The 27,681-nt window shown below is 40.0% G+C and overlaps 1 protein-coding gene across 3 annotated transcripts in view; it reads left to right on the plus strand.

Moving 5' to 3' along the window:
- The first annotated feature begins 8,551 nt into the window (after positions 1–8,551).
- Positions 8,552–27,681, plus strand: part of LOC109643244 (serine incorporator 1) — a 66,621-nt gene continuing 47,491 nt past the window's right edge. The window contains exon 1 of one of the 3 annotated variants that reach the window (XM_069514463.1): positions 8,552–8,950. In XM_069514463.1, the coding sequence (XP_069370564.1) occupies positions 8,912–8,950 (39 nt within the window). In that variant the 5' untranslated portion in view covers positions 8,552–8,911. The remainder of the gene's footprint in view (positions 8,951–27,681) is intronic. The other 2 variants (XM_069514452.1, XM_069514441.1) reach the window with 2 other exon arrangements.

Below are 27,681 nucleotides of genomic sequence, written 5' to 3' on the forward strand. Positions count from 1 at the left end.
TGCATTACTATATTACACATGACTGCACATGCCAGCTTACACTCACTATTAAAAGGGACAACTGTAATCAAAACGTCAATATAGATACAAAAGAGACCTATTAATGTAAGACATGTATTTTTTATTTTAAAGCTGTATTTATTGATTTCCCACATACAACAGACTTCTGTACCAATATTATAGACACACCATCACCCCTTAAACCCCTGCCAACTACAACATCAATACTTTAGTTATACCAATATCATAACAACAGTGCAACAGTATAACACCAAGTTAGTTAAACTTCAGGGATATCAATCTGTCTATTTAAAAAGCACGAGTGATTGTGAATAAATTCCCCCTGCTTTGGTGCAGATGAAAGTGACAGCACAGAAACAGCACTCCCAAAAGTCACTAATGACCTTTTCATGGCATCGGATGATGGACTTGTCTCTATACTCTGTTGGATCTTAGTGCAGCATTGGACACCATAGATCATAAGATTCTGCTACAGAGACTGAAACAACATGCAGGAATCAAAGGAATGGCACTAGACTGGTTTAAATCATATATATCAGATAGATTTCAATTTGTTAATGTCAACAATGACCCCTCCATGCACATGCAAGTTAGTCATGGAGTTCCACAAGGTTCTGTCCTTGGACTGATACTCTTCATATGCTCCCTTAGGCAACATCATCAGAAAGCATCACATTTCACGTCAGTTTGGCCTCCAGCTCCACTGTGAGGAACCTTGGAGTTATATTTGACCAGGACATGTCATTTGACCCACATATAAAACAAGACAGCTTTCTTCCATGTGTGCAATATTGTGAAAATTAGAAATATCCTGTCTCAGAAGGATGCTGAGAAACTAGTCCACGCATTTGTTACCTCTAGACTGGATAAATGTAACTCTTTATTATCAGGATGTCCCAGGGGGTCTGTGAAAAGACTCCAGTTGGTCTATAATGCTGCAGCACGAGTGCTAGTTTTTCAGCATGAAGGAGGTATGGGCCATACCTCCTCCATGTCCCCTTTGGTGCCGCCATGGCACCAAAATTTAACAGGTTCTTCCCTGACCAGGTTCTTCCCTGACCATGTTCACACACTTCTATTAAATTTCATGGTAATCCCTGCATTTGTTTTTGTGTAATCTTGCTTACAAACAAACAAACACAAAGGTGGAGGTAATAATACAACTGTAAACAGACATCACCATGAGCTTCATCAGCAGTTTGAATGGAGATTGTGGTTTAAGTAAAGGTTGAGTCATTATATGAGCAAAAAGCTGAAGGGACTTTAATAGAATTCCATAAAAATCCCTTTCACATTTTATGAGATAAAGCGTTTTTCAACATTGGAGCTATCAAGTCTTCTAAAGTAGTTGCTCAATCTTTACCAGCTGCAACATGATAACAATGTATTTATTAATGGATCGCTTCTCATACTGATATATATAACATTCATTATTTTGAGATGGACCATTATCAATAATGAGATAAATACATTTAAGGTTTTTGAGGTATATTCATATTTTGTTATCAATTTTTATAATTATGTAATTTATTCTGGTAAGCCTTTGAATACTTGACTTGCTACTTTTTCAAAATGTGGTGTTGCTACTTTTACTTTTGTAAAAGATGTTTTCAGAAAACTTCTGAATATGGTTGAAAGCTAAGCAAGGAGTAATTGGAGCTTGAGTTGAGAGGATGACCAGGGCAACAATATGAAATGAAATCAAAGTTTTAGTTTCCTGTTGCAGTTCGCACCAAATGAAAATGACTGATAGAGACAGACTACAATGCAAAAAAACATTTATCATTAGACAAATCAAGTGAAAAATGAAAAACAACAATATCACTTTATGCTACAATATTTAGCGAGTGAAGCTTTGTATCACACTGTCCAGGATTGACTGGACAAGTTTGTCTCTGGTGGAGCGGCTGAAGCTGAATTCACGGAGCAGTGAGGGCAGAGGTTTGGAGACCTTGTCCTCAACTGCGTTGGTCAGGCTAACAGCCAGAACACTGAGGTGCTGGGTTGGCATGTTCAGGCAGGTGCCTTCAGGAGGCAGCCAGAAGCCCTGAAGTACCTTAGGAACCTACTCCAGCACCACCTCTTGTGGGCCCAGGTGTTTGGAGGTGAGGGCTGCTGATGCCACTCCTTCAGGATGTTGGAGAATTTCTGAGCCAAACTGATGATCCCTGGATTACTGTAGGTTACAGTCATTGAAAGTTTGTGTACTTCACAACAGCACAGACAAAAAACAACTACTGCAGAGTAACCAAATGAAAAGTATTGGAGGAGCGATGTACACAAACACACAAACAAGGTGTTAAATGTGTGAAATGTGACTCAACTCACCTGATCTTAGGAGGTTTGGTCTTTGGGGACTTGAGGAACTGCCGTGCCTCAAACTCAATGTCCCTCTTCTTCAAACTGTTGCTCACCTCCCAGACCTATAACAAGGGATGACGATGTGAGGAGAAGATTGGACGAACTTACAGAAGAAATCAAGAGTCATGTAACAATTGAAGCCAAACTCCTGAGACGTCTTCTCAGGACTGTGGACTCACCTGATTGAACAGATTGAGCATTGGGAGGAACTCAGGGTCTTTGTAGTCCTCCAGCTGAAACTCCCAGAACCTTCACACAGAAAGAAAACACAAGCTTCATCTTTACTGCTCCTTTTCCTCACGTTGTGACATGAGCAGAGTCGAGGCCAGATGTAGTACTGGAATGTTTATGTGTGTGTGTGTTAATAACTTGCTCCTCTTCCTCATGGTGTGACATGAGCAGAGTCGAGGCCAAGTGTCGTGACTGTCTGTGTGTGTGAGAATGTCATTCTACAGTTTCATATCCCATTATCACCCCTTGTGTTCGAGGGTTATCTTTCCACTTGAAACAGAGTTAAGTTCAGTAACATGAAATTACACATGCTTGTAAAAATTACGATAATATTCATAATATCTTAGTTTGATATCGTTTCAATGTATTATGGTCTTTTTTTCCCACAACAACCTTAAGAAAATCGCTAGCATGCTAACGCTAGCGTTAAAATCACTAAATTAGACCGTTTTGAAAAAAACGCTAGCATACTAACGCTAGCGATATTTTAAAGGTTGTTGTTGAAAAAAGGAGGGGAAGGGCTACGGGGTGAAATGTGAGTTTAAACTACATAAAAAAATTCAAGTTGTACGTGACAATATTCGACAAAGTACAGGACTGTAAATGGTAAATGTTACGATACAGAGAGTTGCTCAATGTAGAGTGTTCGTTGCAAAGCTCAGGACGAAGACTGACAGAGCGAGAGTGTTACGTTTTGGGTTTGGACCAGAGTGTGGAGCCGGACACGGAGGTACAGATCAAAAGAGTTTATTTCCAAAAGGGTAGGTCCATAAACAAACAAAAAACAACCACCAACGGAGGGGAAAAACTAAAGAGGTGGCGGCAACAAAAAGCTGAAGAGGTGGTGGCGACGACAGGCGAGCGGACCCGAGGCACAGAAAAACACAAAGCGTGGCACTCTGCAAACAAAGAACAAAAGGGCAGGAATTAACTAAGAGTCATGGGCAAAGACAAAAAACTCACGAGACCGAAGACTGAGGTGCACTACCATATGGGACAGAATGGAATAATCTGGCAGCCTGATGAACTGGTGAGGGGGTTTTTCTGGAGAGGCTTGATGCAGGTGAAGTGAGTTGCAGGTGTGCAACCTGAAAGTGTATCAGCTCCGCCTCGTCACCACAAACACCTCCACTGAAAGAAAAAAGAGAGAAGGGGGGAAAACAAACACAAGCAAACACAAAACTCTAAACAACCCAGACCATGACAGAGAGTTCTGTATTGATTTAATTCTGCAGCGATCACAGGCACTGTTGCACTGTTTCCATGAGAACACACCACATATTTATGTGTGAATTTTGTTTGACATCTATCAATGAACGTCCATCTTCAGAATTATATATTTTGTGTTGTGGAGTTAAAGATATTATAACAGACTGGTAGTTATGTTAATGTTGACTGTTAAAATGTGTTGATGGTTTAGTAATACAATTTTTACAGAATGTCATTGAACAGGTCAGTGTTTGGGCATGTGTCACTGTTGTCAGTTCCAGCTAGGCTGGGAGACAGGGGTTCGTCCTCAGGTTAGTGTGAGACCTGGGAAGAAGGTGGGTTAAGAGACAGGAGCTTGAGGTTTGAGGACAGGAGCCATAGGGAGGCAGCCACCATGTTACTTTAGTCGTTTACGGCCCACAGTCACCTGTGTACACAAAGAAACCTCTAAGAAAGGAAGCCTTGTGTCATAATCATTCTCTTCCACACATCAAAACCAATCAAATAAACTCAAAAGTGCACTGTCGTAAAATTTAAATAAACCCAGTACTGGGTTTCTAACATATATTGCAATCTACCTAAACTTACCCATTTTTTTGTTTTTGGATCCCAACCAGGGGATCTTGGATTTAAATCTTCTTTTTGTTTGGCAGTCCACAGTTCTGGCCAGTCCTTATTAATGTCTACAGAAAAACAACAAAAGTGATTGAATTACAGGCTATAAATGTAAACAGGGAAACAATGACCACAACCCATTCAAAAGTGTAAAGTTGTCATAATCCGTTTCATTTTATTTATTTAATTTTCCCCTCTAAACAGTCAATTAAAAAATTACTACAGAGCCCTTGAGGTGACATGGATGTCGGTTTTTTTAACTTGCACGCACGAGATACATATGGATGAACGCATCTATATGAAATGGACTAAAAGAGCGGTCAGACATAAATCATTGGCTACAACACAACTCATGACCGCTCTTTAAATCCATTTCATATAGATGCGTTCATCTATATGTATCTTGCGCATGCGATTTACTGTATCTTGCGTGTGCAAGACAGTAAGTTGCACTCTGCAGCATGGCTATCTCCCTCCTACTATGAGACAAGCCTCCATAAGCCTGCTTCTAAAAAAAGATAAAGACCCAAATCTCTGCAGCTCATACAGACCTCTGTCTTTTTATAAATGGCAAGATCCTTGCTACGGCTATAGCTTATCGCTTGGAAAATATTCTCCCAACTATTGTTTTAGATGTACAAACTGGATTCATAAAAGGGCGTCAGCTTTTCTTTAATGTCCATTCCCTCTTAAATACTAGCTATTCTAAAACCACCACAAACTCCCCGAAGTTGTGATCTCTGTTGACAGCGATAAAAGCGCTTGACAGAGTAGAATGGGAATACTTGCTTGCTGTTCTAAATAAAATTGGGCTAGGAAATATATTTATTTCATGGATACGCCTTCTTTATGCATCCCGAACAAGCCAGCATCTCCACCAATGGCATTCAATCCAGCTTTTTTTACTTTGATGCGTTGCACTCAACAGGGATGTCCCTTGTCACCTTTATTTGCCCTAGCAATAGAACCCTTGTCAATTTATTTTAGGTCCTCTTCCATTTCCGCTGGGATATCTCGATCAGGCATGGAATTTAAACTATCACTTTACGCGGATAATCTATTACTGTATGTCTCAGATCCAGATCATTCTATACCTGCTATCCTATCCTTCCTACAGACAGTTGGTTCTTTCTCAAGGTATAAAGTAAGTATTTCTAAGAGTGAATGCTATCCTATCAATGCTTCGGCCCTACAACTTCACAAGACTGATATCCCTTTTAAATTTAGCCCATCTGGCTTCAAGTATCTGGGGATCAATGTGACCAGAACATTAACGTCTCTTTTTTCTGCCAACTTCTCCCCTTTGATGTCCAAAATCAAATTTTACCTTTTCGTTGTTTGGAAGAATTAATGCAGTAAAAATGAACATTTCAGTTTTTGTTTCAGTGTCTCCCCCTATTTTGCCAAAATGCTTTTTTTAAACTATTGATCAAAAAATGTCTTCTCTCTTATGGTGTGGAAAGGCACCCAGAATCAGCAAATCATTATTGGAAAGATGAAAATTTAATTGTGGATTATCTCTCCCCAATTTCTAAATTGTATTATTGGGCAGCACACATCCACAAAATTTCATTTTGGTTTAACTGAAGCGACTCACCCTGGTGTAAGTTAGAGGCACAGTCTTGTGTCCTTTCCTCTCAGTCAGCTTTACTTACCACCTCTATCCCAACCACCCCTCTGGGTTTATAAATAACCAAGTGGTAATTTCCACCCTCAAGATCTGGTACCAATTTAGAAGACAGTTCAAATTTACTTCAGCTTTAACTTTAGCTCCCTTACTAAAGAATCACTTATTCCGACCTACATTCACAGACTCCACCTGTATGACATGCTTAAGGCCTGAAATTGTTTAAAGACATGTATAGGGATGGTATTTTTTGGAGCTTTGCATACCTTTCATGTTAATTGTATCGCCCTTCCTCTCATCTCTTTAGATATTTTCAAATCAGACACTCTATCAAATCTTTGTTTCCAACTTTTCCTTTCTCTCCTGCAAATCAATTATGGGATGAGTTTCTCGGGATGACCGTCACTTATATATCCCAATGTCATTGACAGTTGCAACAAATGTCATTCTTCATCCTACAGTTTAACCCATATGTTTTATTCTTGCCCATCATTATCTCGCTCCTGGCAGACCTACTTTGATACTATGTCAAAAATACTTTAAATAACTATAACGGTTTGTACCCACATAACAATATATGGGCTTCCTGAAGATTATAACCGATACACTTCCATGCAACATTCTGGTCTTTACCTCTTTACTAGCCAGATGCCATCTTCTGCGTCACTGGAAGTCCACTAGAGCTCCCTCCAGCTCTCAATGGCTCAGTGAGGTAATGTCTTTTCTAAAACAAGAGAACATTAAATATTGATTGTGAGGTAATTGCAAAGTTCTTTAACAAGTGGCAATCTTTCTTAACATTTTTCAACTCTCTTCCTTCTCTGCATCCTGATTGATGGGCCCCACCCTACCCCACCCCTTTTCTTCTTTTTTTATTGGATTATTTTTTTTTATTTTGCGTTAGATCTTTTTTTTATTATTATTACTATGTCTTTCCTGTTCTTAGTTACTAATTTGTTGTATAGTTCAAAGACATCAAAACGTAGAAATTATGGCATATTTTTCACTTGACCCAGTGAGTACGTCTGATTGTACCATCATTATTTCTATGGGCGTTAATGGTGATTCTTGCTGTTAAAATGTAATTTCTATGTATCCCCTGTGCCATATTTTCATTAAAAATATTATACTGAAGTAGATACCAGTACTTTACAGTATGAAGCCGTGCATCCCCTGCAAATATTTAAGAATAAAAGCTTTTTAAAAATGAATAAATGGATTCAGTCAACAGAATAGCTGGAGAGCTTGTATATTGAAATGGGTACAGGAAGTGTTGCAAATTTTTATATTTGGCTTTTGGAATTTAAAGGTTCAGTGTGTAAGATTTAGTGATGTCTAGTGGTGAAATTGCATATTGCAGCTGAATACCCCTCACCTGACCCTCCCCTTATAAACATTAAAGAGATCCTGTGGAAGCCTACGGATGTCTTAAAAAAACAAACAAATGTGTCCAGTTTGGACTTCTGTTAAAAACATGGCGGCCTCCGTAAAGAGGACCCACTCCCGATGCACATCCCTCCCACTCACAGTATATTTATTTATTTGCCTATAGTATTTTCTATTTTATTTTTCTATTTAATTTTGTTTGCAATTTTAAATTTTCTATATTTATAATTGCGCAAACACACCACAGCAAATTCCATGTATGTGTAAACATACTTGGCAATAAATCTGATTCTGTTGTAAATATAAAGTATTTAAATAAATAGAAGCCATTCTAGGGTAAAGAAAACAACCATTTCTACAATTTCGATGAAACACACGAGTGAAAACATCACTATGATTATTCTACATTACATTTTTGCCACTAGATCCATTTCACCTAAATCTTACACACTGAACCTTTTAGTCATCGGCACAACAGCTGAGATAATATAAAAAGTTAAGAAGCTGAAAATGTAAACCATGTAACTTAACTGATCTTTAAAAGATCTATTTAAATAAAATAACACCCTGTTGAAATAAGGATACCTTTATTGGCAATTTAAAATAACTAAAACAAGTGTATGCACTTATCTCCAGCAGTATGTTAGGATTAATTTGCTGATGTATATTGCCCATCTCTATTGCACAACAAAGGCACTTGAAAATGTGAGTGGTTATCTAGCTCATTTGGGGCTGATGAAGAGTGCTTATTTAAGCTCATGTAATGTTTTAGCGCACATTTTAGTTTTCTTTCTTTCACATTCTCTATTATTAAACTACGGATCATCAAATAGGTTACCCTGTTCACACATACAGTCCCTGCGGAGAAATAGATCTCTGGAATTCCGGAGGGAGGCAGCTTTACACAACACGGGTGCTGATCTCAGTCATGTCAAAAGCATTCATATAATCTTTTCCTGTTTGGCGATTTGCCTTCAAAGTAAAAGCATAACGTTCACTTTGCAATTCCGCTCGGTATAAGCATTGGATGCGACAACAGAGCTTTAATTTTGAAAAGTTGTGGACTTGGGTCTGATGATTGTATAGATTGATGTAGACCTCTGAAGATTAACAAATAACAGCATTTATGTGAATCTCAAAGTTTAAGCTGCCACATTTGTAGCGTCAGGAAAAATATCAGTCATATCAGAAACCCAAATGGAAGCTCTGCTGCAAGACACGATGCCTGTGTGAACAACAGACGCCCGTGACACGAAGCAGACCCTATGGCGCAGGCGTCATGCGCTGCTCACTCAGGCAGCCTTGCCAGGCGTAATTAGGATTTCAGACTAAACTCCTGTGGTCCAGCAATTGATGTCAGCTCTGTTTTAAACCCATCCTGGAGGGACACATAATTATCGGGAGCAAGAACACGGATTTAGGGACTGTTACTACAAACCTTTGGTCTGAAACTGGACAGCTATGGGAGCTGTACTGGGAGCCTTGACATTCGGAGGTTGGGTAAGTTCTGATATTGTGAATATGAACTGTATTATCAACAGCCGCCATCGATGGGAAATACTAGTGACTTTGGTTTTTCATTCCCCGTCAGTTTGGACATTTGTGGGAAGAACGGAAACGACCATATTCTAATGTCATTAAATGCCGTTTTAATTTCTTGCCCTTTGCTCAGTTGTTAGTTCGGCCACTACTGTCGCTTTACACAGTTTTCGTATTGATGCCATTTCACCATTTTGATAGAACTTGTATCTACAAGCACATAATCAAAACTGATAAGGACTGTTTCACAGCAATGTAACAGGTTACATCGTGTGACCAGTACCTAACCAGTCAAAGACTGAATGGGTAGATGTCAATAATTTCCCCTCGGGGATGAATAAAGTATGTCTATCTAACTATCTATCTATCTAATCAGTGAAAAGAGAAGAATGACACTTGACTGTTGTAATAAGGGGAGGTTTTTTTAAATGTAATAAAAAAAAAAAGCAAATGGTAATTTATCAAATTAGAACTCATTTGGTGACGTCACAGTCAACTAGACATCGCTGAATCATATTAGGCTCCAAGCATCTTTACCGAATCAGCGCAAATAGATGCACATCAATAAATCAATAGAAAAATAAAGCGCAGTTTTGGCAAATGACGGCTGACTTGACCACAGTGCTCAATCAACGTGTCTCAACTAAACACGATCACCTCCGCCAAGTGCTGTGATTTCATCTGTTTGTCAGTTAGTTTGCAGGAAAACGCAAAAACTGAAATTTAGTGTAGGTGTTGTAAATTACCTAAAGTAGAATTCATAAAAGTTTGTTGCGGATCTGGATCCCCATTTTTTTTTCACTTTCAAAAAATTGTGTTTTATTGACATCTTAACAGATTTGCCAGGTAATTTTAAGGATCCTTATTAAAAAAAAACAACAAAAAAAACCAAATTATATTTAGGGGACTGATTTCTATAAGTGTGTTTATTTTGGTGCAGCTTTGTTCAATTTCAATGGGACTATTGGGCCCTGGAGGAGGTTTTTGCTCTACTGAGTGCCAGTGTAGTTTCCAATAAACACAAAACAAAGGTCTCATATTGGAAATCATTTAAGCAGAGGCCACTGCAAAGTAAATGGTTGATCATAACAGACTTGGTCATCTGCTTACACGTGATTAATTGGATTAGCACTGCTTTGTTGCCTTGTGCAGGGTAATTGAAAAGGGCCATATTGAGAAATACTGGCAACATAATTGATTCAGATGATGGTAACAGCATGTAAATGTACTGCAGTAGAAAAGCATAAGAGTAGAGGGAAGGTATGGGAGAGGATCCATTTGAGATAAATGACTTGAGTTAGAACAATTACCACAAGAGGATTATAGGCTTAGGGTGCTGGGTAGTACAAATGCTTTATTCAGTTATTGTTAACCTATTCAATTATCAATTTAACAATGTTACAAGTTATACAAAGTATTTAAAATAATCACTCTCATCACAAGTTTTGCAATAATCTAATATGAAAACAAACGTAACAGATACTGAATTTGCTGTGATTTTGAAATAGATATGACCAGCAAATATATTTTTTTTAATAATATATACATTTTTAAAAAATTGTTATCGATTTAATAAATTACTAATACTTTCAGCACTGTGTTTTTCTTGGCTCTATTCTCCAGTAAAGGATTAAAGGTACTGTAAAGTTCAAGCTAAATTAAGACCTTGCCTCTGTCGGTTTTACACCAATGAACACATTATCATGGTTTGTGTTCGTCTTAAGCTTGGTCTGGTTGGCCATGTGCTGTTATCTGGCACATATTTCCATGGTCTTGTCTGTGCTTGTACTAAGCCGACCTTGTCTGGCTAGGTATTAACTTGTTGACTATATCTGATCCTCTGTTAACACCACCTTCTTAGTGTGTGTGTGTGAGTGAGAGGGAGAGAGCGAGAGAGAGAGAGAGTGTTATAGTACAAACAATATTTATCATGCATTTGTGGAAATTCTACCTGTTGAGGCTCAATAATACATCCTTGGTTTAGTCATTACGCAATGAAGCTTTCAAATATTTTTTAATGTAATCTGCATCTCAATATGAATGTTACAAGTGAATAACTTCCATGTTATTTTAACAGGAATTTTAATTTAGACTGCTCGACTAAAAGTGAGAAAGAGAGTTTCATCAAAATTAAACTGTATAAGTTAAATTGTATTAAAGTTAAACATTAGCCATGCCAGCGTCAGCAGCCATCATTCTTTACAGTTTATCGTTCAAATTTCAGTGCATAATGTGGAAATGGGAATATACTCTGAAATCACTTCAGAGGAAAATATGAAGCAGTGAGAAATTAATAACAGCAGGCATACCTTTGTTGTTTTTGTGGTCTACAAAACCAAGTGCAAACGCCTGAGTGTTGAATACAGAGATGATCTCATAAATCCAAAGTGTCACAGAGTTCCTTTTAAAAGAAGAGGAGGCCAGGTTGTTGAGCTGGGTCATACTCATGGATGCTCTGAGGGCTGTTTTACTCTGACCTGCTGTGGACAACATTCTGTCAAAACTACAAAAATTCATGGGAAGGGTAATAACAACTCAAAGTTGTATTTTAAAAAAATGCCAGGAGCATAAATGTCCAATATTTCTATGAGGGATGGAAATTCAGGAGATACAATGGTGTTCTTACAAAGTCTGCAGTTCCAGACTGAGAGAAAAGTTGCAGCTGCTCTCATTATTCCATATTGATCCTCCTGAAAATGACCAGCTCTGTTAATGTCAATGATATTGCTCCTGTAATGTATTTCATTGATGACATCAAGACCACTTACATTCCTGTCTTAAGCCTGTAAGTTTTGTGTGTGTGTGTGTGTGTGTGTGAGTGAGAGAGAGAGAGAGAGAGAGAGAGAGAGAGAGAGAGAGAGAGATGGAGATAAAGAGAGAGAGCCTGCCTACTGCCCATCACCTGAAGGTCTATAAGTTGTCTTTTAAATAACTACAGCCTTTGAGCAGGTACTCAAATAAATACCAGCACTATACAGTATGAAGCTGTGTATCTTCCGCTTTCTCTCTCTATCTGTCTCTCTCTCTGTCTGTCATGGCCGAGTGAGTGTGTGGAGCTGAGAGCTGGTGGTGGTGACTGAACGTTTAATCGTTTCATTTGCTTTATTTTCTCACAATTTAATGTTATATTTCTCACATAGTTTAATAATCACGTTGTTTCACAGTAGTTTATAGTTTAGTGTTTGGTGTATTTGTGTTTTTTTCCCTCACCGGCATCTCGCAGTAGCGTGGCACCATGTCTAGCGGGAGTTTTAAACATCTCACCCGCAAACACGGTGTTAAGATCTCTGCCACCTTCCCCTGCAGCGTGGAGGACATCGGCCTCGCTGTGGAGGAGAAGGTCGGCCACAGTGGCGTGGTGTCGGCCGCTCGAATGAACAGTGCCGTGGTTGTTTTCCTGGACGAGTGGAGAAGGTGAACTTGGTCGTCAAGACGAAATCGCAGTGAACAGCGTTTTCGTACAGGTGCTACCTCTGTCCCAACCCGCAACCAAGGTAGTCCTGTCAAACATCCCCCCCTTCATAACCGATGAGTTCCTCAGCAGAGAGCTGTGCAGACACGGGAAGGTGGCGTCCCCGATCCGCAAGATGTTGTCTGGATGTAAGTCTCCATTACTGAAACACGTGGTGTCTTACCGGAGACAACTATATATGATACTTAACAACTGGAACAAGGAGCTCAACCTCCGCTTCCACGTTAAAGTAGATGATTACGACTACGTGATTTTCGCCACGTCATCGGTGATGAAGCGCTTCGGTTGTGGAGAGGAGGGACAGAGACAGAGAGAAAGAGTCTGGCCTCATAGATCAGGAGGTTTTTAGATTAAAGAAACTTGTGCTCAAAGCAAAAAAACAACTGAGCAGTGATGGAAAAGGCAGCAATGTGTGTTTTAATTAACTTATTGTTTTCTATTATAGTTTTTAACATCTCACTCACTATGGATGTTTTTAAAATAGGTGTTTTAAATGTAAATGGTGCAAGAGACCAAAAGAAAAGACATTTCATTTACGAATCAGCAAAAATGAAGAAAATAGACATCTACTTTTTGCAAGAAACACACAGTGATTATAATAATGAGTCTGACTGGAGGAGGGAGTGGGAAGGGGAAGCCATTTTTTAACACCTCCCTCAGTGGAGGAGTGGGCTTCCTCTTCTCACGGGCTTTTAAACCCAAGGCACTGGAGGGCCAACATTTTATCGAGGGGAGGCTTCTTTTAGTCAATGCTCAGTTCGACCATTTTGCTGCTGTTTTTATCAACATCTTGGGGGGGATTTTAACTGCACTGAAGTTGCGATTTTAGATCAGAACCACACAGAGCCTCATTCAGCCTCTCAGCACACCTTGAAGCAGCTGGTCCACTTTCACAGCCTGGTGGATGTGTGGAGGAGGATGCACCCAGATTCGAGACAGTACACCTGGTCCCACTTCAGAGAGAGCAGGGTCTCCTTAGTCAGACTAGATCGTATTTATTGTTTTTTGTTTTATTTGTTTTTGTTTTAAATATAATTTAAACATTTTTAAGAGTTGTGTTATTATGCCTGCTGGTTTTACTGATCATTCTCTCCTTTTATCTCATGTTTTTATCAGGAATATTTTACCCAAAAGTGCTTATTGGCATTTTAATTCTGTTTTAACATTTGATAGGAGTTTTAGAGAGGTCTTTATTTATTTCTGGGGTGTTTTTAGACAGAGGAAGGGTGAGTTTAACAGTCTTAGGCAGTGGTGGGATCATGGTAAGACACAAATAAGACTATTGTGTCAACAGCACACACTTAACGTTACACGAGATAGCACCAGATCTATGAAGGATCTAGAGACCGACATAGTGGAGTATAAATTGAGGTTATATTGAAAGCCTCAAGAGCAAAAAATGGCTTTAGCTGACCTGCTGGACAGTAAAGTACAGGGCGCCTTGGTCAGGTCTCGGTTCCAGAACATCACATAGATGGATGCTCCCTCTAGTTATTTCTGCAGCCTGTAGAAAAAGAATGGGCAGGGGAAAGTAATCCACGCACTGCTGTCTGACACGGGGCAAGAACTGACAGAACCAAGCCAGATACGAGGGCATGCAGGGACGGCGAGCTCCTGGCATTGATGGCCTCACAACGGAATTTTACAAGGCCTACTGGGACATCCTTGCAAAGGACATCTCAGAGGTTTTTAATGAGTGTCTGGCCTCTGGTTCCATGCCAGTGTCCTGCAGGAGGGCAGTCCTTACACTGCTGCCCAAGAAGGAGAACCTGCAGGACATCAGAAACTGGCGCCATGTGGCACTGCTCTGTGTGGATTAATTCAATTCAATTCAATTCAATTCAATTCAATTCAATTTGTATAGCACCAAATCATAGGTCTAAGGTCAGGGCCTCAAAATATAAAGAAACCCAACAGTTCCCACAATGAGCAAGCACTTTGGCGACTGTGGAGAGGAAAAACTCCCTCATTAACAGGGAGAAACCTCTAGCAGAACCAGGCTCAATGTGGGCGATCATCTGCCTCGACCGGTTGGGGTGAGCAAAGAAAACGGGGGAAGGAGATGAGAGAGGGGTTGGAAAAGAGGGGAGAGAAGAGAGAGGGATAGTGGGGGGGGGGAAGTAGGTGAGAGAAAGACCGGGGACACTTGGGCGCCATCAGGTATCAGATCTGACTAGTTAAAAATGGAACAACAGTGTAAAGACTATTAATTACTGTGGATAACAGACACATTTTATATCATAATGAATTACTGCGATATTGTAATTAGTAATAGGAGAAGTTGTTGTCCTGAGGTTCCGGGCCGGAGATATCTTAAAAAAGACAGAGAGAGACTATGGGAGTACAAAGTGAAATAGTCATTGACATGTATTAAAATAAATAAATGAGTGAATGTGGAGGGACAGAGAGAAGTGGAGAGGTGCTCAGTGGATGATGGGAGTTCCCCCAGCAGTCTAGACCTATAGCAGCATAACTAAGTGATGGTTCAGGACTCACCTGATCCAGAACTAACTATAGGCTTTATCAAAAAGGAACGTTTTAAGTTTAATTTTAAATGCTGAGATGGTGTCTGCCTCCCGAACCCAGAGTGGGAGCTGGTTCCACAGGAGAGGAGCCTGGTAGCTGAATGCTCTATCTCCTGTTCTAATCTTACTGACTCTAAGAACCACAAGAGAGCCTGTGTTGTGAACGAAGTGATCTATTTGGATAATATGGTGTTATAAGCTCTTTGATATATGAAGGTGCTTGATTGTTAAGGGCTTTATATGTGAGTAGCAGGATTTTGAAATCTATTCAGAATTTTACAGGGAGCCAATGTAGAGAAGCTAAGACAGGAGTAATATGATCTCTCCTTCTAGTTCCTGTCAGCACTCGTGCTGCGGCATTTTGGACCAACTGGAGATTTTTTTACCGATTTCCTGGGGCATCCTGATAATAAGGAATTACAGTAATCTAATCTAGAGGTAACGAATGCGTGGACTAGTTTTTCAGCATCCTTCTTAGACAGGATGTTTCTAATTTTGTTAATATTGCGCAGGTGGAAGAAAGCTGTCCTAGAGACTTGTTTTATGTGTTTGTTAAATGACATGTCCTGGTCAAACATAACTCCAAGGTTCCTCACAGTAGAGCTGGAGGCCAAGCTGACACCATCCAACGTAACTATCTGTTCGGACAATGATTCTCTAAGATGTTTAGGGCCAAGTAAAACGACCTCAGTTTTGTCTGAATTTAGAAGTAAGAAGTTTTGGGTCACCCAGGCCTTGATGTTCTTGAGACATTCCTGAAGTTGAACTAAGTGATTAGATTCATCATGCTTCATAGAAATGTACAGCTGGGTGTCATCTGCGTAACAATGGTAGTGTATGTGGTGCTTTCTCATGATGTTGCCTAAGGGGAGCATGTATAAGGTGAAGAGTATCGGTCCAAGGACAGAACCTTGTGGAACTCCATGATTAACTTGCATGTGCACGTAGGGGTCGTTGTTGACGTTAACAAATTGAAATCTATCTGATAAATATGATTTGAACCAGTCTAGTGCCGTTCCTTTGATCCCTAAATGTTGTTCTAGTCTCTGTACCAGAATCTTATGATCTATGGTGTCAAATGCTGCACTAAGATCCAACAGGATGAGTACAGAGACAAGTTCATCATCTGAAGCCAGAAAAAGGTCATTAGTGATTTTCAATAGTTCTGTTTCTTCTAAATCCTGACTGAAATTTGTCCAGCAAACCGTTACTATCTAAGTAATCACACAGCTGATTAGCAACAGCTTTCTCTAAGATTTTAATAATGAAGGGCAGGTTTGATATGGGTCTATAATTTGCTAAAACCTCTGGATTAAGTGTAGGCATTTTCAGCAGAGGTTTAATAACAGCTACCTTAAAAGCTTGTGGTACATAGCCAGTTAACAAAGACATGTTAATCTGATTTAATATGGAACTGTCAATCAGGGGGAAAATTTCCTTAAAAAGTCCAGTTGGGACCGAGTCTAATTGACAAGTTGTTGGTTTACATGATGAAACTAATGAGGTCAGTTCAGGAAGGTCAATAGAATAAAATTGGTTCAAACATAAATCTGGTTCTATGGTTTCAGGACCAGGCAATGGTTCTATGTATGTGATATTCATTGGGAGGAGGTGGTGGATTTTATCCCTGATGGTTATAATTTTATTTGTAAAGAAGCTCATGAAATCATCGCTTCTTAGGGTTAGAGGAATAGATGGGTCAGAAGAGGTATGACTTTCTGTCAGCCTGGCTACAGTGCTGAAGAGGAACCTGGGGTTGTTCTTATTTTCTCCTATTAAAATTGAATAATAAGAAGTTCTGGCATTTCTAAGTGCTTTCTTGTAACATATCAAGCTCTCCTTCCAGGCTAGGTGAAAGTCATGATTATTGGTGGAACGCCACTTCTCTAGTTTCCGCGATGTCTGTTTTAGAACGTGTGTTTGAGAATTATACCATGGAGCTGATCTCCTCTGATCTCCTTCTTCTTTTTTAGAGGGGGCCACAGTGTCAAGGATTGTTTTTAATGAAGCTGCTGTACTATTAACTAAGTTATCAACTAATGTGGGGGTAAAATTTTGATAACTTTCCTGTATTGTACTGACACATGGCTGAGAGGTAAGTATAGAGGGAAGCAGTTCTTTAAATTTGTTCACAGTTTTATCAGATAAACACCGACTATAATAGAATTTCTGTCCAGAATCGGTGTAATTAGTAATTGTAAATTCAAATGTAATTAAAAAATGGTTGGACAGAAGAGGGTTACAAACTCCTGTCCAAAGTATTGGCCTCCAGGCTGGGAAAAGGCTATGGAGCGGGTCATCCATCCCCGGCAGGTCCATGGTGGACAATGTCCACCTAATTCGAGATGTTTTGGATGTCTCTAGTTCATTAGGTGCATAAACTGGTTTAATTTCCATTTTCCATAGACCAAGAAAAGGCTTTTGACCGTGTTGAACACAGCTTCCTGTGGAAAGTGATGGAGAAGTTTGGGTTCAGCGCTGGTTTCATAGCTAAGATGAAGGTGCTGTCCAGTGATGTTGAGAGTGTGTTGAAGGTCAATGGCAGTCTGAGTGCTCCTTTTAAAGTGTGCTCTGTCAGGGATGCTCTATGCTCTCTCCCTGGAACCTCTCCTGCACAAAATACGTTCCAACCTTCAGGGTTTGTTTTATCCTGGTTTTAGTAGAACCATGATTTTATCTGCCTATACAGACGATCTTATAGTTTTTATTAAGAACCAAACTAAGATTGACGTTTTAGCAAACATTATCAAGGATTTAAGTTCGGCATCGGCAGCGAGGGTCAAGTGGAAAAAAAGTGAAGCCCTCGCTGTCGGTGAGTGGCGCGGCATCTCCCAGTTCTCCCCCAAAACCTGGAGTGGAAGAAAGGAGGTTTAAAATATCTCTGACTATACACAGAGGTGACAAAAAAACACTCTAGAGTAACTGTGTAGAGAGCATCCACCAGTCCGGACTGAGCAACAGGCCCCCCATTGTGTGGTCACAGTGGTGGGGTGAAAATGGACCCAGCCCACAGTGGCGGATTTTATATAAACCTCCCCTAAAAAAACGGACCGGCGACCTCCAGTGGAGAATTTTACACGTTGCCATTGCTTCCAACGCTTTTATTTTTGTTTTTAATCCCACTGTTCTTAATAAGTGCCCATTTTGCGATCTGCGTGAGACTGTCTATCACGTTTTTACAGAGTGCAAGACACTTACAAGTCGCTTCTCTCTTTTAACCCCGGTTTTTAGTCTTTTTAACGTAATTTTTACTGAGAATGTTTTTATCATGGGAGCTGGCTACAACAAATTTAATAAAGAGAAGTGGCAGCTCCTAAAGTACCTCTCTGGTGAGGCCAACTGGCAATTTATATCAGCAGAAAACACAGGGTGGAAAACAGGGAAGGGCAGGAAGCAAAGGCAGTGTGGGGGACAAACCTCAGAGCAAGACTCAGACTCCAGTTCAATTTTTATAAACATGTCTCTGATCTCGAGTCTTTTAAAAAATGCTGGTGTTTTAAAAACATTGTTTGCACCATAACCGATGATCATCTGTCTTTTCCACACTTTTTAACTGATTTATTTTTAAATTATTCTACTTACAAGAGCACTTCATTTTAAAAACTTGTAAAAAATGAAAATATGTAAATAAAGTGTTTTTGTAAAAATCCCAAAAAAATCTCTCTCTCACTCAGTCATTTATGACCATTTCCAGACAAACCCTGTGTAAAACAGTGCTGGCAGACACACTGCCAGTGTGAACAACAGACAAAGGCTGCACCTGCAGTTGTGGGGTTGGGGGATCGAACCACAAAACTGTGGACATTTGGACCGTGATTTCAATTTGTGAATGGTTACAGCCCTACCACAGATCCCGCACGTCTTTCTGGGAGCCATCTCTCTGGTTCCAGTTGTAATATCCCAGCTTGTGTTTTCTTTTTTCTTCATCAGCTCCTCTGTTAGCATCACTTGTTCAAAACACACTAAACCGGGTAAAATTCTCTTTTAGTCCCTCAATTAGGTCAATACACTCAGTTTGGGCTTTATAAACACTGTGTGGCATAATTTCCCAAGTGGGACGAGTAAAAGAATTTGTGGAGCAGGACCTGCACCTCAACTGTAGTTTGATCACTTCTTTCATCATACTCAGCCAGTACTTATTATATTAAATGGTTTGTTCTAGTCTTGATGACCATTCAGAGTGCTTTACAATTTGGTGTGGGCATATTACGTCGTAAACCTTGCGTGTCTGCTGCCTGTCATTCAATTATATTACATTTATTCTATAATATACAATATTATCTCAAGGCACTTTGCATTGAAGGTCAAGACCTTAAACGTTAAAGAGAAGCCCAACAGTTCCCACAGTGAGTAAGCACTTCAGGTGCAGGTGCTCTAGACCAGTGGTTCTCAAACTTTGTACATCATGTACCACCTCAGAAAGAAAAATATTAGACTCTCCAAATACCACTGTTCCGACAAAAATTAAAATACAGTAGCGTAGGCCTAACCTATTCAGTTACAGAAAGTTCACACAAGAGGAAGGTTTATTCCAAATTAGAAAAAAAGTGTAGAACTAGAACTGCGGGCTGGGCTCTTCCTCCGTCCTGGTCCAACTGAATCCAAATTGGAGGAAACTTGCGTCATATCTCCCTACTGTTTTGCACCGTTTACTGCTAACAGGTGCTGTGGAGACTTCACTGGCACTGCTAACGTAGCTACTAGCACTTGGACGGCCACTTCACTTTCAACATGGCTGCTCGAAATATTCTCCTCCTGATTCTGTCTTTTCTTCAGAATAGTTCCTGTTTGGAGCTACGATTGTAATGTTTTTGTACAATCCATTTTATAATAATAATATTATAGTATTTCTGAAATTCTTCTGTGTACCACTAGAGTGAGCTTGCGCACCACTGTTGGTAGGGGTTGCCTTGAAAATGGCCATAAATATGACTACTGTACTCCCTTGTATAAAATTAGTCTTATGTTCTCATATAAATACCAAAACTATACAGTATGAAGCCGTGCATATTTTTTAAACAAATGCTGGAGTGCTATTATTTTGAGTAGCACTCAGGAAATATAAATGTACAGGAAATATATATATATATAACATATATTTAACAGATAAGCATTAAAACTGTAGTAAAGATAATTTTCACTGTCTACTCTGTGCAAGGTACAGTGAGAAAATATGCGAGACCTCGAATCTCTAGAACAGCAGCGCGGCTTGCCTGGTAGAACCGCGGCTGAACTACAGGAAGTGTGTCCACTCTAATCTCAAATGTCTTAAGTAAAACTGAAAAGCATCCTTTTTAATGGCTATTCTTCAGCCAGTGTGGTCCGGGGAGTCAGACTGACTAGACGAGAGCACCTGCTCCAGCGAGTTAGTGGTCGGACTAACCTACGTAGGGATGTATTGTGATATAGCCTAAAACATTGCAATATTTGTTTTAGGCCATATCACCCAGCCTTAGGCTGAAAAAAAAAATATATATATATATATATTATTGAACATATTTGGATTGGGCCAGTGCCATCCAGGCCAATTAAATTGTAAATGGTTTGTATTTATATAGCGCTTTTCTAGACTTGATGACCACTCAACGCGCTTTACAGTACAGTTTGCCATTCACCCATTCACACACACATTCATACAGTGCATGTATTGGCAGCACTTTTTTTTGTTCTATGAGTGTCTGATACACACAAAGGGTGCAGTCAGAGTGCTTTGAGTATGTGTGTGGTTGTTGCATGTGTTTGTTATATGTGGGAGATGCAGACTTGAAATTATAGTGGGGCAAAATAAATGTAAGATGGATTTTTTAAAAGGTCAAGTGTGTAGCCTCTAGTGGGGATGTTTATATTGCAACCAACTGAATACTTCTCACTTAACCCCCTCCCTTCCCGAGAATGAGGACAACTACGGCTTTCCTATGTCAAAATTTCGACGACTGCATTGAGCAGTCTTCTTTCAAGTGATGAGGTGTTGTAAGACTGATATGTTTAGAAATGTCATTTGATGATTTAGTCTGTATACTGTAGTTGCTAGTTTACATGTAGAAAGGTTGTTGCCACATTCTGGTAGCATTTAATTTCTAGTCGATCTTTAGTCTGTTTTGCTAATGCAAGCTACCATAAGGAAACAAGTTATTTAATTGGACTTCTTTACTCTGATAAGAGTGAGACGGCTTTAGCAGGAGAAATAATGATAATAATAACTTTAATTAATATACCACCTTTTAACACGTCACGTTACATGTCAGTAGGGACAAAGAGGAAAAAGAAAATTAATCAATCAATCAAATTATATTTGTATGTATTATATTTGTCTATGTGGAGGTGAGGGGGCTGGGAGAGCACCTTCACCTGTACCAGAGGATCAATCAGCGCAGGTGAGAGTCATGTGAAAATCAAAGGACTAATCAGGATCAAAGATGACTGCCAAATTCCTGACTGTTTTATTGGAAGCAAGGGCAATGTCATCTAGCGCAGCTATATAATTAGATAATGTATCTCTAAGGTGTTTAAGGCCAAGTATTAGAACCTCTGTTTTATCTGAGTTTATGTTTTTTTATGTCCTTGAAACATGTTTGAAATTTACTTAATTGATAACACTGTTTTATTACTAGGTATAACTGGGTGTCATCTGCATAGCAGTGGAAATTTACAGAGTGTCTCCTGATAATGTTTACTAGTGGAACCATATAACACATGAATAGAATGAGGCTGAGCACAGAACCCCGAGTAACACCGTGGTTAACTCTGATGCACACAGATGACTCATCATTTATTTGCACAAATTGGTATCGCAATTTTACAGCTGCCTCTTGTTCTAGTCTATGTGATAAAATGTGATGATTAATAGTGTTGAATGCTGCACTAAGATCTAGCAGCATGAGGACAGACACAAACCCTTGATCTGAGAAACATGGGAGCAGAGTTCTGCACATACTGGAGTCTGTTCAGGACATCTTCTGAAAATATTAAATTTTGGTGCCACGATTATTGTCCTAGGAAATATCTTGGTTTCTGTCATGGGGTTACCCCATGCCCTGTAAGATATAAGGTGGCAAATACTTAATATACACGATTATTTGCAGTACATCAGTAGCATTAGCATGCCTGTATCATTAGGCAGCATGGTAGCTTGTTTAGCTAGTAAACCATAAACTGTACTGATACACAGAGTCCACAACCAATAGTCAGAAATAGCCTCAACAACACACAGTTTTATTTCACAAACATGTATTGTTATTAAATGTTTTGGGTACATGTGTTTGTGATGTTTTATCCACCCTCCCTCACCTTCATGCAGGGTCGTGGTCCCACTGGCAAACAGGAAGTGGGAGATTCCTACTCCATTTATAGAGAGGGGAATCTGGAGTGTACCACATAAAAGCCAGTCCAGAGGGGTGTTTTAAAGTATATCACAGAAATGCTCTTTTAAATGCCCATCTAATATAATAGTGTGATATTTCTGTGACAGGCTAGGTCGGGTGAAATGCTGATGGGTGTATATATATTTTTCAATGTCATATCAGATTTGTTAATTGATATTTGTCTCTATGGTTTGTCTGGTAGGAGGGGCTTCCACTATAAAGCCAGTGGGTAGATGCTCCTCAGGGGGAGTTAAGCTTGGGCCTGGAGGCTGTGTGTATGAGAGCCCATGAGTCACTGGCTTAGTAACGGGTATTTGACTTCAGTTTCAAGAGTATTTATTTATTTGTTTAGTATCTTTTCAATTTTTTTTCAACTATGCACATTCTCACATTGTACCTGCACGGGACTGGTAACTAAAATAAATTGAAGCACCAGGTGAAGATCTCGAATCATGTCTCCTTCTTCCACCATGGGGCACAATATTACAGTTTCGCTATTTTCACAATTTTCACAAGACACAACAGGCAATATATAGCTAATACATAGCTAATAACAAAGCTAATCAGTTAAAATATTCATTATTATCATAAATTATGTCCATTCAGTTTTTATAATTTTGGCTATTATACTATAATTATATATTATATAATATATATATATATATATAATTTATGTAAGATATGTTATTTAGTGGCCATATTGTGGGAGGTTGGTCAGTGAATCTGTATTTCCTGTCATCATAAGCAGTGTATCTGTTTAGGACTTTTATTGTGAAGTCACCAATGGATGTTGGTCTGTTTTGAGAGCTAAGTGTTGACTAGTTGTGAAAAAAGAAATTGGTGTAAGTGTATAGGTATAGGTGAATTAAACTCTCAGCTACATTTAAGCTGGTTTAGGTCTTATTTATCAAATAGATTCCACTTTAGTGTTAGTGTTAATGATGAATACTCATCATACACTAAAGTTAATCATGGAGCCCCACAAGGTTCGGTTCTTGGCCCAATAATCTTTAATTTATACATGTTACCATTAGGCGATATTATTAGAAAACATAACATTCTTTTTCACTGCTATGCAGATGTTCTATTTATCTATGAAGCCAGACGAACTGAACCATTTAATTCGACTTCAAAACTGTCTTAAAGACATCAAGGCCTGGATGACCCAGAATTTCTTATTGTTAAACACAGACAAAACTGAGGTCATAATCCTTGTCACGGTTATGTATTTTCAGTGTTCCTCTCATGTTCCCTTCTGCCTTCCTCTATGTTCCACCCTGTGATTCTCCTGTGTTGTTCTCTGTGTCCCTCTCCTGTGTTCCCCTCCTTGTCCCTCGCTATGTTCCACCCTGTGATTCCCCTGTGTTGTTCTCTGTGTCCCTCTCCTGTGTTCCCCTCCTTGTCCCTCGCTATGTTTCACCTTGTGTCTCTCCTGTGTTCATCCCTGTCTTGGTTATTGTATTTTGTTCTCGTTGATAAGTTTGTTCAGTGCTTCCTGTTTTATTTTGTAGTCCTTGCTCCCTGTGTGTTGTCACCTATTGACTTCCTGCCCTCATCAGGTTCACCTGTTTGTCTTGTGCCACCTGTCCCCAGTTACTAATTAGTTCCAGTGTGTATTTAAGTCTTGGTGTTCCCCCCTTGTGGTTGTTGGTTCGTCGTCGTCATTTCTGGTCTGGTCCTGTCTGTCATCTAGATTCTGGTTCTGTCTGTTCATGTGTCCTGTCAGCTCTCGTCACGTTTCCTCATAAGTTTGTTTCCTGTCCTTCCTGTGTTTCCACTCCTGTTTTTGAGTGCGACTTTTGTTTGTTGAAGATTTCTTGTGTTACGTTTACCCCCCCGCTAAATAAAATACACTTTTTGTTAAACCTTATTTAGTTTCTGCGTTTTGGTAGTCCCCTTCTCACGTCACCCCCCCACTCGAACCCTGACAATCCTGGGTCCTAGGCATCTCAGAGAAACTCTGTCTAACCAGTCGGTTAACCTAGATGATATCCGCCTAGTTTGAAACTTATCATTGATGAAGATTTGTCACTTACCCAACACATTAGTCAAACCTCCAGAATAGCTTTCTTTTATCTGCATAATATAAAGAGAATCAGACACATCCTGTCAAAACAGGATGCTGAAAAACTGATTCATGCCTTTATTTCGTCTAGGCTAGACTACTGCAACTCCCTATTATCAGGGTGTCCCAGCAGATCCTTAAAAACCCTTCAGCTGGTGCAGAATGCTGCTGCACGAGTACTGACAGGACCCAGAAGACGGGATCACATTTCTCCTGTCTTAGCTTCACTTCACTGGCTCCCTGTTAAACAGAGGATAGAGTTCAAAATCTTCCTACTGACTTATAAGGCCCCTCAACAATCAGGCCCAATCATATATTAAAGAGCTCTTAACCCCTTTCTGCCCCCACAGACCACTTTGCTCCCTAAACTCTGGACTCTTTGTAGTGCCTAGAGTTACTAAGAGTAGAATGGGTGGTAGAACTTTCAGTTACCAAGCTCCTCTCCTTTGGAACCAGCTCCCACTCTCAGTGAGGGAGGCAGACACAGTCTCTACATTTAAGGCTAGACTTAAAACTTTCCTTTTTGATAAAGCTTTTGGCTCTACCCTGAACCATAGTCATCCATAGCTATGCTGCTATAAGCCCACACTGCTGGGGGATCACCCATCAGGCACCAGCACCTTCTATCTTCCTCTCTCTTCTTCACTCTCTGCCTGGTTTATTTTGTTATATCTTATTACATATCTCTAACTCCTTGGGTCTTCTCCTCCCCTCCTTGGTCCATACTGTGCGGCTCTCCGGTGCCCGTTCTGGCTCGGGTCATGATGAGGGATGGACCTAGTGAGGTCGCCGGTCTTTCGCAGGGCTGACATGGAGGGTCACGCAACCACCAGCACTCCCACCTGAGGACCTCCCACCTCTGGAGCCATTCAAGGATTCAAGCCCCTGACCTGAGACTTCACTCAACCCCCCCCCTTCATTTCCTTTTGTTCCCCTGTATTACTTGTTATTTTTCCATCACCCCAACCGGTCCTGGCAGAGGCCGCCCACACCGAGCCCGGTTCTGCCGGAGGTTTCTTCCACCTGGGAGTTTTTCCTCTCCGTCGTTGCTCATGCTTGCTCAGTGTGGAACAAGTTGGATTTTGTGTTTCTTAAGATCTTGGACTTTTGTGCAGCACCCTGAGACAACTGTTTGTTGTGATACCGTGCTATATAAATAAATTTGATTGATTGATTTATTTGTAATGGCCAATAGGAAAAGAGAGAGAGAGGGAGAGTGTGTGTGTGTTTGTGTGTGTGTGCGTGTGTGTGTGTCCGCAGGTCAATGGAGTTTTTTGTCCAGCATTGGTGGAAATTGGTGACATCAGTTCCCTCTTATGAACGTTTCAGTGGCTCGCACACACAAGCACACATAAATTAAACTGCTGACCTTCTGGTAGGAGGATGACTACTCTACCCCCTCAGCCACAGCCACCCGTAACATGAATACTGTTGGGACCTGGTATCTGTGAACCATAGTTGGGCCTACATGTGTAGTCAAAAGCCTGACCACATGTCTCCTTTGTTCTGGAGACAAAGGAGAGCTTCCAGAACTCAGTCTCCCAGGGTGCTTCATCTTCACACATAGTTGGTAAAACTGCTCCTGGAGACAACTCTCAACCATTATTGGTCACTGTGTGCCCCATGACCCATGAGGTCACCAGGCCAATATAAGCCGAGTTTCCCCTCTGCTAGTTCTCTTTTGCTCTTCTCTCTTCGCCCTTCGGCCTCTTCCCCTGCCAACCTCTCCTGGAGGAGTAGGGTCTGGCCTTGCTCTCCCAGCCAGGGAAACTTCTTCCCTCCACAAGCTCCTCAACTTCCAGCAAGCCTGCCTGGAGCGGACTGCTAAAAAAACCTTCCAAAGGCAGCGACGCGAGAGCCTGCCTAAGAACTCCAGCACAACTGGCCACGACACAAGGTCTGACCAGCAGATGCACAACAGGATCCACAAATCAACAAGACCACCTCACTGGACTTCAAACAGCACATCCAAAAAGGACCTTTCCCTCTTTTTAATGGACGGGTAACACAACTGGGCTTTATTATTAAGCTAGGCTAAGCAAAGGACTGTTTAATCCTATTTCTATTTCATGTGATGTTTATAAGTTTGACTTGTGTTGCTGTGATATTTGATAATATGTTATTTGAAAGTTAATGTTAGTTCTGTTATGCTGATCACTTCTTTGCATGCATCTAACTACTTTCTTTCACCTGGCACCAACACCTCACACACTCATCTCCACAAACTTAACACACACATGTGATCTCAGCCACATGGTCTCACCACTCCAGGGGGCCTTTTGTCTTCATAGTAGCCAGCTGCCATTTTGAATCTCAGTCACTTACTCACACACACACACACATACATGCATACTTGCATACACACCTGTATATAGTAAGTACACCTTTTGTTAGTTTTTGTGTTTATACTTTTATTATTCTCATAATAAATGTTTTTCTTCAAAACACATCTTAGTTAATGTTGCATAAGTGTGAATTTTGCCAACCTCTACACTGTCAAGAACTCCATATCCTTCAACTTTGCTAGCTATTGATGTGGTAATTTTGGTTAGAGTTATTTATTTAATTATTAATCAGAGTTCCAAATTTGTAGTCAGTAATTTCATGAGACTTATTCAATAAATTGGCTATCTTTTCCCTTCCTTTGAAGGGTGGTGCCCCGATTTATCTTTTATTAGTTTAATTATTATTTAATATTAATATTTTTAATATTAATATTTAATATTTCACGGATAGCCGAATTTATTGAATGCCCCAAAGCACACCATTTAATGGTGCCCCGCGTGAAGGAAAGTACATAATCGTACCCCGCGTGAGGGAAAGTACATAATAACAACATTAATACCAACATTTTTGGTGCTCCCTGTGAGGCAAAGTCATTAATAATAACATTATTTTGACGCCACGTGGAGCAGTGCACAACAATACTATACAAAGTGCCTCAACAAAAATGTTCAAACAGACAACAATCACAAGATGTTTTCATTAAACTCTTAATGTTCTTTGGAACTACTTTGAACTGGATTTGGACAACACACTAAGAAGTACATCACAGTTGATTACATGTCATTTCTTGTTTCTAGTAGGGGGCACTATGACTATCACTGAATATTGGCAGGTAAATGTGTTCAGGCCAGGACTTTTATCTTACATGTGGTGCAGACTGGATAACGTACACTGAAGTTACAACAATTTTCTGTTTCATGGCTCTCGGGCCCTTATGAATACATTTAGGTTGGCTCAACAACTATAACTATGATCCTGGGCAT

This window comes from Paralichthys olivaceus, chromosome 2 (genome assembly GCF_024713975.1).
Source record: "Paralichthys olivaceus isolate ysfri-2021 chromosome 2, ASM2471397v2, whole genome shotgun sequence".
NCBI classification, from domain to species: domain Eukaryota; kingdom Metazoa; phylum Chordata; class Actinopteri; order Pleuronectiformes; family Paralichthyidae; genus Paralichthys; species Paralichthys olivaceus.